At 39.6% G+C, this 10,186-nt stretch overlaps 2 protein-coding genes across 2 annotated transcripts in view; both read left to right on the top strand.

The window, feature by feature from the left end:
• Nucleotides 1-5,364: 5,364 nt before the first annotated feature.
• LOC131878235 (peroxisomal membrane protein 11C-like) lies at nt 5,365-8,365 on the top strand. The gene is made up of 3 exons (XM_059224157.1): nt 5,365-5,937; nt 6,612-6,868; nt 8,116-8,365. The coding sequence occupies exons 1-3, from the start codon at nt 5,695-5,697 to the stop codon at nt 8,315-8,317; spliced, it is 702 nt and encodes a 233-aa protein (XP_059080140.1). The 5' UTR covers nt 5,365-5,694; the 3' UTR covers nt 8,318-8,365.
• A 178-nt stretch (nt 8,366-8,543) lies between these two features.
• The window catches only part of LOC131878226 (uncharacterized), a gene marked incomplete in the record, with an annotated part of 3,712 nt that continues 2,069 nt past the window's right edge, over nt 8,544-10,186 (top strand). The window contains 5 exon segments of the mRNA XM_059224145.1: nt 8,544-8,705; nt 8,773-9,234; nt 9,314-9,778; nt 9,842-10,021; nt 10,086-10,180. Coding sequence (XP_059080128.1) covers nt 8,697-8,705; nt 8,773-9,234; nt 9,314-9,778; nt 9,842-10,021; nt 10,086-10,180 — 1,211 coding nt within the window.

Genomic DNA, 10,186 nt, shown 5'->3' with positions numbered 1-10,186 from the left:
ATCTGGGATTGCACTGAGCCCAAAGAGCAAAAAGATCGTGAAAAATATCAAGCAAGCAATTTTTACCTTAATTACCACACTAATACTATCCAAACGAATAAAAACTATTTTCACCTTTTTTAAATTTATCTATGCGTGTTTATGGCTGATTTTCGTAACTTAAAAACAACTATTTTGACCAAAATCACAAACTATTTTTCCAACCCCTAATGATGGCCAACAAAGACAGACGGACGTAGTGTGCAGGAGGGGGGGGTTACAACTAGTGGGAAGGGAAGTTAATGACGGTAGGCGGTCCAAGACAATGAACGGAAGGCCCAATCCGAGTGCTCTGAAGACAACAACAAACATTAATAGCTCGCATAGAGCGAGCCAAACATACTCGTACTTGACAACCAAAAATGAATAATGAAGTACGAGATTGCCATGTTTTCAATGCAATTGAGCGAATCGTAAATGGGGGATCAATCAAGATTTAGTTATTTGGGGTTACCATAGAGTTGGATTAACTGGTGCTAATCTTGAGAAGTTATTGGAATGATTCAAAGAGCATTTAAGAAGAACGGAACTTTGGACTCTATAAGCAGTGTCTGTAACCACATCCAGCCCAATCTTTCCGGGGATCCTCTAATTAACTAAAGTATTTTTCGGTCAATCAAGGCCATTAATCGCAAAGGCTATAAATCGCGAGTCAAGGGCAAAGAAGATAATCCAATTCTGCATGGCGAATTCTGTTTAATACTGATCATGTTGATTCATATTGTCAAATCTTTCCACAAGGGAAGTTCCATCAGACTAGACCCACTACCCCCGCCCCGCCATGACTATGGGCGGCTTTACACTACGATGGAAAACCAGGATTGAATCCAGTTTAGGATTGAAGTGGGACTGGTACTGGGGCGAGTCCGATAGAGGACTTGAATTTTTCACTATACTCAAGTCGAACAAAAAGGCTCACATTACGAAATTTGAACCAAAAAATGGGATTCTATTTGACAAATCTGGACTTCGAGTCTTTTTTTTAAGCACTTGGACTCAAGTCTGGACTCGCCCCAGCACTAGTTCTACTTCTATCCTCAAAACGGATTCCATCCTGGTTTTCTATCGTAGCGTAAAGCTACGGGCAACTCATGGGGTCATGGGCAAGGGTCCTGGCCAAGGATTCAACTTTATTAGCAAAACAGTCCCTTGATAAGATGGCTCAATCCCTACAACGGCTAGGTTCTACGACTACCTATATGACTTTGAAGCAATAGTGTCTACGATTCAAGACCATTTACCCCAGCTTTTTGGCATTTCCCCTTAAGGAGCCTTGTGAATTAGAACCAAAGGTTGGGTGTTAACAACTCCAGGCTTCCGCCGCTTAAAGCTGATCATTGAGGGCAAATTTTCAAGTTCAAAACGCAGTTGAAGATTTGGTTACTTTTTCAATTTAGACATGGATCAAAGCAAGCTCTTTATACCGTTCCCCTGAAAAGTAATTGGGAAGTTTAGTAAAACTTCTGAAAAAAGGCGCGTAATCTGAAAATCCACGGTCTTGAAATACCAACATGTTACTTTCCATACTTTCATGGTACCTTTGGAGATCAGAATGCACATATGCAATATATACGATCACTAGACGGCAAAAAAAAACCACTTTTATAACATTATGTCAAAATTGCATAGTTCCTTCAATTTTGACCTGGGAAACCACTATGAATTTAAGGAAATTTGATTGGCTTCTAAAATTAAAACAACAGTAATACGTGAAACAAGATAATTATCAAATTCTGCAAATTTTTATCACTTTCAAGACCAGTTATACTCAAACTTGCAAAGCAGGTAGCAGTGCCAATATTTCAATGTTTTGATGAGCATCAACCAAATTATTTTATATAGTTATGATGCTTTACTTTTTGCAACCATAACTATCAAAGGAAAAATGTTTTATACAGAAAGAGGACAAGTTTTAGTTTTTTCCCGAAGTTGCTAACCTTTTGTTGTTGTTTTAATCACATAAAAATGACATTTTGTGGCTCATAAACGTCACTTTCAAATCCGCCCTCTAACGACTGTAATAGGGGCAGGGTAAACGTTATTCTCCACCAATTACTTGGCGGTACTACTTTTTTAAATCTTAACCTGACCTAATAAAACCTAAACTAACCTTACCTAACCTAACCCAACCTAACACGATATTAAAAACCCTAAAAGTCTCTATTTAAACCTTTTAACATTTTGCCACAGAGTTAGAAATGAGCTCCGCCAACTAATCGGTGGAGAATAACGTTTATCTAGGGGCAGGGGCTGCGAGGTAAGAGTTGAACAAACTCTAGCGGCCGAAAAAAGGAAACATAGCGTTAATAAGGAGTAATTCTGGAGACTGTTTCTGATTTATTCAAAACTTTTGAAATCATGTGAAGACAGAAACAAACAAAAGTGATTGCATTTCTTGCAAATGATCTGAGGTTATGTGAGATAGTGGAATAAGAGTGATGTGTAGATTTTTTTTCAATTTTTAGCTCAATTATCTTGTCATTTCGGGGCAATTTTAAACATTCAGGTGTTTTTTGGTCCAAATTTCCCAAGAAATTAAAGCTTTCGTTTCAAATAATCCTAAATTGAACATTGTTCTGCTAAATTTATGTGCCAAGGAATATTGATAATGCATCTTGGTATATTTTTTGCCCTTTAATACTTCAAGGAGTCATTTGTTATGTACCTTTTTGCTTAGGATATTCAGTCCTGCCTCCAGGGTTACAATTCTTTGTTGCAATCCTGATCGGAATTCGTTAATGAACTTGAACTACGTCAATGGTTGTTAATTTAGCATTACATTTATCCTAATCTTGGTTAAGTTTATTCATCAAGATATTTGCAAATGAAAGTGCAAGATGTGAAAACCACTCTCTTTGTTATGGTTCATGCTTTGAACTTGGTCATTCAAAGGAAATGAATGGCCAAGGGGCAAAACGTATCACACCTTCACAATAACATTTGCAAAATTAGTTAACAAGCAGGGCATTAGTTGTTTCTCAATAAAAGGAGCAATTTGCTGTGACAATCAGTTTGGTTAAAAATAGTAATTCGTTACACAACCATTCTTAAAAAAATGTAATGTCATTACTCGTTACTCTTCCTAAAATTTAGATGACCAATATTTTATGGGTTTTGCCCCATCAAGACCAGACTTCTCTAAAGAAATTGTGTTTTTGGCTTCAAATACTCCTAAAGCCTAAAGTTTGAAGACTATTGACTTTTTCCACAATGATATTTAATCTTGGCATAATTGTTCAAAATGTATTGTATCCAAATGTTTTGAGGAGTCAAAATTCGGACCCTGGATGGGGTAATGATTTTTGAAAGTTTGAAACAATGTTGCACAAGTCATGATGGAAAAAGAGTATTCGGCATTGTCAAGCCAGTAAAGCTTCTTCATTATTAGCATATGACTTAAGTTGTGGAAATCTGGAAGCTTTGAAAATTTGATGCATCATACTCAAGCCAAAGAGAGATTTTCCTTTGCTTGAAATTGGACTTAATCAGGTCTTCACTCCACTGAATTTTGATTGAGAAGATGTAAACACTAAAGTAGCAAATGCTACAAGATTTGAAACCAAGAACTCTCTCAAAGTAGTCAAGAGCAACCACAATTGTCAAATACCTGAAAAACCTAATATGTTGAATGGAAATAGCAATAACTGACAATTTCTGTAGAACCTTTAGCTTCCTCAGTTGCCATGAGAAATCAAAAATTAAAAGGCCAGTCTGGAAGCTGGAAAAGCAACGAGTGACGAGTAATTTTCTTAGATCTGGAGTTACACTTCCTTTTTCGAAAACAGGAACGAATTAAAGCAATTTCGTTATGTGTAATTTGGTTACTAATGCCCTGTTAACAAGTCTTCGAGAAGATAATAAAAGAGCAAGTAGTTCATGGTATCTGAAATTTAGACCATTGAGAGGGTACATACTTTAAGAAGTTGGGATAATGGCTTAAGTAAAACTTGCAACAGCCAATTTGAAATTTAGTGACCGGGTTAAAACAATACATAATAACACTGTTTCAACTCAATTGAAAAATTAATCATAAAAAGTGTTGGACAGAGTCTCAATTTTCACATCTACTTTTGAAATTTCTTGGTGAAAAAACGAAATGAGCAGTTTATACTAGTGGTATAGTACGATTTTTTTTGAACTACGGGGCCTGCCTTTTAATATTTTACCTTTTTTGAAGTAAACTTCATTTCAATGTTTTACATCTTCAAGTTGAATGAATATTTTCCAATCACTAGTGATGCGAGTTTTAATTGCAAATAGTAATGATGCCACCATATAGAAAACTGAATTGATTTTTTTCCATGAAATCTAGTCCAATTTCTTAACCCATGCTCTTTATCATCCAACTTGATGTATGAGTTGTTCAAACAACAAACAACTTTAATGGCATTGTTCTTGCAGCTTATTACAGGAAGTTTTCTGGTACCCTACATTCAACTTTAACAATTCATTTGATCACATCACTTATATTGTTGGTTTTAAAAAGACACTAGCTAATTCACAAGTAATGAGCCGTCAAACGTATCAAAAATAAAAAAACGACCTTAGTTTGATGTGAGAATAATCAGTTACATTTTTGAGGCTAGCTAATGATTTCCCAACATGTCACTACTAACGTGAAATCATTGAAAAAGTAATCAACTCTAGTAACAAACTTCTGTGATTATTTAATTGATGCTATCAGTGATCCACAGTTTTGTTTTTCAATTTGAGCAATTCAACGGCCACTTTTTATTCAAAGAGTTATACATGCAACCAATGAGAAAAACCAATGAGAAAAGCTTGGCAAATAGTAAGATCATAAAAAAAGTTAAAGGCTCAAATGGGATTCCACAAAAAGTTTTTGATGCCAAACAATACTTTTGCCAGAACTGAATACTCAACTATACATGATCGAAACTAGATCTATAAACTAACATAACTAGTAAAAGTGGTTTTGTGAGTCTGTCTCGTCCCCAAATTCGAGAAAATGTTCATAAATCATGAAATAGCAGCCTTTTCAGCGAACAAATTTGATTGCGTCTTACATCCCATCAAATCATTACTTTCTACTCTGAGGCTTTGCAATGCAACAATATGTTGCAAGTTTTCTTAGGGTGAATACAATTACAACCATTTTGCTACTGAGCATGAAATAGAACCAGGGTGATGAGTAGCATACCAAATTTGCTAATACTTGAATTTGAATTTGTGCATTTGAGTTTAGAGTAACATTCATCACATGTTCTCACCAATCGATGTCGTGAAAATGTCACGAATCCTACATGAACATTGTAAACAGGTGTTAAGTTAGCGATACTGTAAGTTTAGTTTGTGTTGAGGTGAAAAGTGGAAGACACTCACTATCTAATTTCCACACACAAATCAAATGCACTTGCAACCAACCCTTCGTTGTCAACAGTCGTCGTACACGTAAGAATCCGGTTTTAAACCAACACAGGTTCTCTTGGTTTTTGAATGGCTGACCATTATTCAAAGATCTTTCGTTCATTGTTACCACTTTTGAACAAACTTCAAGGTGCCTTCAAATCTCGTGGCATCCCTCGTCAGCCAATCAGTTGAATTATTTGCACACCCTGGGGTATTGATTAACTTATCTGACATGTGAACTTTGGATTCGCCCAGTATTTTCACATTTGCTTTTGATCAATCGTCATGGCCTCAAGTATTGGAGAGATTTCCAATTGTTTGGAGTCGAGTTCTAATCGATCAAAGGTGTTTCGAATTGCTCAATATGGCTGTCTCCTCGCGTCTGGATCCCCTGGATTGGATCAGGCTTCAAAGAAGTTTCTCCTCAAAATATCTGCATCTTTCTCGGACACCAGGAAGGTGTTGAGGCTCCTGGATGATTTTGCATCAATCAAATACACCTTGAACTATGGATTGGGGCATCAAATGGTAAGAACTAATGGGACAGGGATTGATAATTTTTGCGATAGAGGTTGCGTGTAAAACGTTGATTTTTCCGACACACGTGTATAACCAAATTGTGTTAAATCAGGGAGCTCCAATTTGATTGAAACGTTTACGTTGATTTTGTATTGAACTTGCGAATTTGATCTGGAATGATTTGAGGCCTATTTCCTAAAAACGTATAAGCTGTATGCTGCCTACATGCTTCTCGAGTATTTGACCAACAGTCACACAACAATTGCAAAATATCACGAGAAGATTCTTTAGGGTGACCTATAACAAGAGCATACATAAAAGTCATTCAAATGTCCCCACTCCACCTCTTGAGAATGAATGAATTTCAGAAATAGAAAACCACTCCATGAATTTGTATACCCCTGAAAGTTGTTATAAGAAGTGAGAATTGCCATCAAACAAATATTCCATTAGACATTTCTTTTGCCATCTCAGTCACTCTTTTTAGATTTTGGAAAAACAATGAGAGCAGAAATTCGTCTGCATTCCCTCGTGTGCGTATGTAGTAGTTTCATGTCTGACAGTGGGCTTAGTAGTTCACTTCGAGCCTTCTCATTCGATCCTGAAGTCGAACCGAGAACAGTTCAACCCCGGGAAGTGTTCCTGGTTCATCATAACCATCTGTATTTTGATCCTAATTCAAGGAACCCGACCCATTGCTCCGGATCGTGGGGTTTCTCACGAACATATTTGACACGTTATATTACCCTTGCGAGCACATTGCCTGGTTGATGAATCACGGATGGTTGGGATTTTCTCGCAAGGATGCCCGGATTTGGTCGGACCGCAATAACTACTGTTGGGCCCTCTCGCTCCAGCTCCAAATGATCAGTGCCTTGAGATCGTTATGGATTCTCCGGGGTGAGGAGAAGATGGTCAAGTCTAAATTCGGGGATAAGTTGTAAGTTCGAGAGGGGAACTTGTTTCTACATTTAATGAATACTCGGTCTTGTGGTGTTGGACAGATTCTCAGTTACTTTGACGTTGGGGATGTTTTTTCGTTATTAAAAAGAAATAAAAGAAGCTATCGCTGACGAGGTAGCATTTAACAGATTTTTAGAGGAAAAGAAAGAATGTCTTTAGTGGTTAAAATTAGAGAGCGTAAAATTGTCACGTGTTTGCGACCAAATGATCATATTAGTTAAAGCCCCGGATAACTTGGATAAAATCGATCAGTAAATTTCACACAGGAAAGAAATAACTGAATGAACATCTGAACGCATTTAGTAAAAAGTCAGTAGATATTAATTACAGTTCAAAAGAAATTAAACTCGAGGTCAAGGGAGGATACCTCGTAACCATTTTCTCTGAGTAATTTGTCNGGGGTGAGGAGAAGATGGTCAAGTCTAAATTCGGGGATAAGTTGTAAGTTCGAGAGGGGAACTTGTTTCTACATTTAATGAATACTCGGTCTTGTGCTGTTGGACAGATTCTCAGTTACTTTGACGTTGACGATGTTTTTTCGTCGTCAAAAAAAAATAAAAGAAGCTGTCGCTGGCGAGTTAGCATTTAACAGATTTTTAAATTAAAAGAAAAAATGTCTTTAGTGGTTAAAATTAGAGAGCGTAAAATTATCACGTGTTTGCGACCAAATGATCATATTAGTTAAAGGCCCCGGATAACTTGGATAAAATCGATCAGTAAATTTCACACAGGGAAGAAATAACTGAATGAACATCTGAACGCATTTACTTGTACAATAACGGCTCTCTAGGTAGTAAAAAGTCAGTAGATATTAATTACAGTTCAAAAGAAATTAAACTCGAGGTCAAGGGAGGATACCTCATAACCATTTTCTCTGAGTAATTTGTCAAACTTTGGGCTTCAATTCTATGCATATTAATCGAAATAAAAAAAGGGGATTATTTTGCAATAATCTATATGAAGTTAGAAGTCAACTGTATTTTTCAATTCAGATATGCAAGAGATCCAATTTAGTGAAATTCATTCATCTGAGCTACAAAATCAGACCAATGAGCCTCTTCATACAATCTTTTATGATTGAAATTCATGACTAGTACCCATTTGTACTCTAATGAATGGCTCTGTGACTAGGGTTTCCATGACATCAATTATTTTATCTCTCTGAAGCAATGAATTGCGTTGAGTGACATTTGAACATAGCTCTCATGAAATATCATCTTTCAGTGGCGAAGTGGTATCCTTGAAGCGTAAGCAACGTATTCAAGTCCTCTCCCTCTGTCAAGCCAGTTTCGACTTGTGTAACGCCCTCCATTGGATGCCTCCCGAGAAATCATTCCTATCCGGTCAACTGGCCACCTGGCAAGTGGGTTTCCTGGGCACCGTATCCACAATTATCATGATCTACAAAAAAGCTTTAAAGTCTTGAACCTTGGCGTGAATAAAATTGGCCCTTTGGTCATCGTTAGCTAGCCAATCGACGTGTCTTTTTTTCTTAAGTAAAAATGTCGCCTTTGGCCTGAACTAGCTCAACCGGAAGTCACCCTGTTGGTACTGGTTAGCCTTTCCGATAGCCACGTGCGAGCATGAGTGTTGTTGACACGTGAGCTGAGGGGCGCGCTGGTCAGCCTAGGCTAGCTCAAGTGTGTAGTTGCTTGCGAGTAGGCCGCCGGAGTTGACGTAACCAATCAAGACCAGTAATTGTTACCAGTGATAAGAAATTGGCTGTCGTGTCTTCAACGATAAGTGGGTCCACCATTTAAGTCTACTTCGGACCTTTGGGTGTGTTTTTAGCTCTGTCTCCGCATATGGAAATGGTGAGTTCTAATGGTAAATGTATCAAGCAATCCAAGGGCTGGGCCAAGTTGGCTTGTCGTCTTCTAGATAATGGCCGAAAATGGGCGTGTTTCAAGCGTACCTTCACCCTCGGGCTCTTCTTCAGAGGTGAGCTCTGCGAGTTCGTCGCCCTTGGGATTGAGTGGCGATGGCGGTAATGGGGCGTGTCCTGGGCTCGGCTCTGGGGTGCCTGGTTCGACGCGCGGAAGCGGGTCCTCTAATACGGACATCTTCCAGAAGATCAACGCCATCTTAGAAAATAAATTAGATTTGGGGAATATGGTGTTGGCTTCGGGTGGAGTGGGACGGGGATCCCGAGGTCCACCCTATGGTCCTTTCCGCACGCTGGGACCGCCCTCGGTTTCGGCGGCTGCGGCGGCTGCACTGACGGGATGCTCTAAACCATTTTTCTCTGCCAATGAGCAGACTCAAATGCTTTCTAATATCCTCGGAATGGATTCCAACGAAGGCTCGTCCATTTACTCTCTGGGTGGCAGAGCTCGCACTCGGGTAGGTAACGAACGGCTCGAGGCGCGGCAAATTGCCCGGCCACTTGGAAACCATTCAGGGGGAATGAATCTCGTTCTAGGGGGGTGAATATCGCTACTTCGATGGCGGGTCGGTCCCCAATTACTTTCCCAACCGGCCCCGCCATTGCAGTACAACAGCAGTGGATGGAGAAGCCGTCTTTGGATTGGACCATTGGGGGTCGCCGGATTCCGGCTTCAATCCCCGGACTGGTGCCAGGGAGAGGATTTACAGCAGCGAGGGCGGTAGTCCCACGTTGGACGAGGCCATCCTCATGGGCATCCCTGCGTCCTCCCATCAGCCCCACCATTTGCGCGGGCCCCACGCCCACAAGCTGGATTCGGTGCGAGGCGGTGATTCGCCCAACTCTGATGCTGGTTATGGAACAAGTTACGGAAGCTATCTTTCATCTGGAACTCGATCAGTTCGAGCCTCTGATTATCGAGGCTCGACTAGTGATGGTTCGTACCTCCCAAAAGGGAACTTCGATCAGCTTGAGCCCTCCCAAGACCTTGGTGCCATGATGGTAAGATTATCTAAGTTACGTCATATGTTTGAGATCGTGTATCAATGTTGATCGCATGTACAGAATGCCTTTCATCAGACTGGCGGGAGATGTATGGAATCTCCAGTGGATCAATCGCGCCAATCGCTTGGAACGAGGATCATGGGCGAAGTCAATTCGTTGGATATCGAGACCGATGGTCCTCGTCGAAAGAAAGGAAGTTTGGGACAAGGCGACCCATCCCATGACCTAGAATCTATGATGGTGAGTGAACTATTTTCAATGTGTTCTTGGTCATCGTTGATGTGATGGTGTAATCAATCCATAGACTTCCATGACCTTGGGAGGTTCAAAAGCCAAGGAGTCGCTCATGAAAATGGGACGAATCCATGATAGCTCGCACTCCAATTCTCAAGCAACGAATTATGG

This window comes from Tigriopus californicus, chromosome 1 (assembly GCF_007210705.1).
Source record: "Tigriopus californicus strain San Diego chromosome 1, Tcal_SD_v2.1, whole genome shotgun sequence".
Classification (NCBI taxonomy): Eukaryota; Metazoa; Arthropoda; class Copepoda; order Harpacticoida; family Harpacticidae; genus Tigriopus; species Tigriopus californicus.
Note: the sequence above shows the minus strand (reverse complement) of the source record. Positions and strands in the feature narration are given on the sequence as shown.

Excerpts from the sequence above, each read along its gene's own strand:
- LOC131878235 (XM_059224157.1), top strand. The coding sequence starts at position 5,695 with ATGGCCTCAAGTATTGGAGAGATTTCCAATTGTTTGGAGTCGAGTTCT. Across the intron at positions 5,938-6,611 it reads ATGGATTGGGGCATCAAATG|GAACCCGACCCATTGCTCCG; the intron begins GTAAGAACTAAT and ends TCCTAATTCAAG. Across the intron at positions 6,869-8,115 it reads TCTAAATTCGGGGATAAGTT|TGGCGAAGTGGTATCCTTGA; the intron begins GTAAGTTCGAGA and ends ATCATCTTTCAG.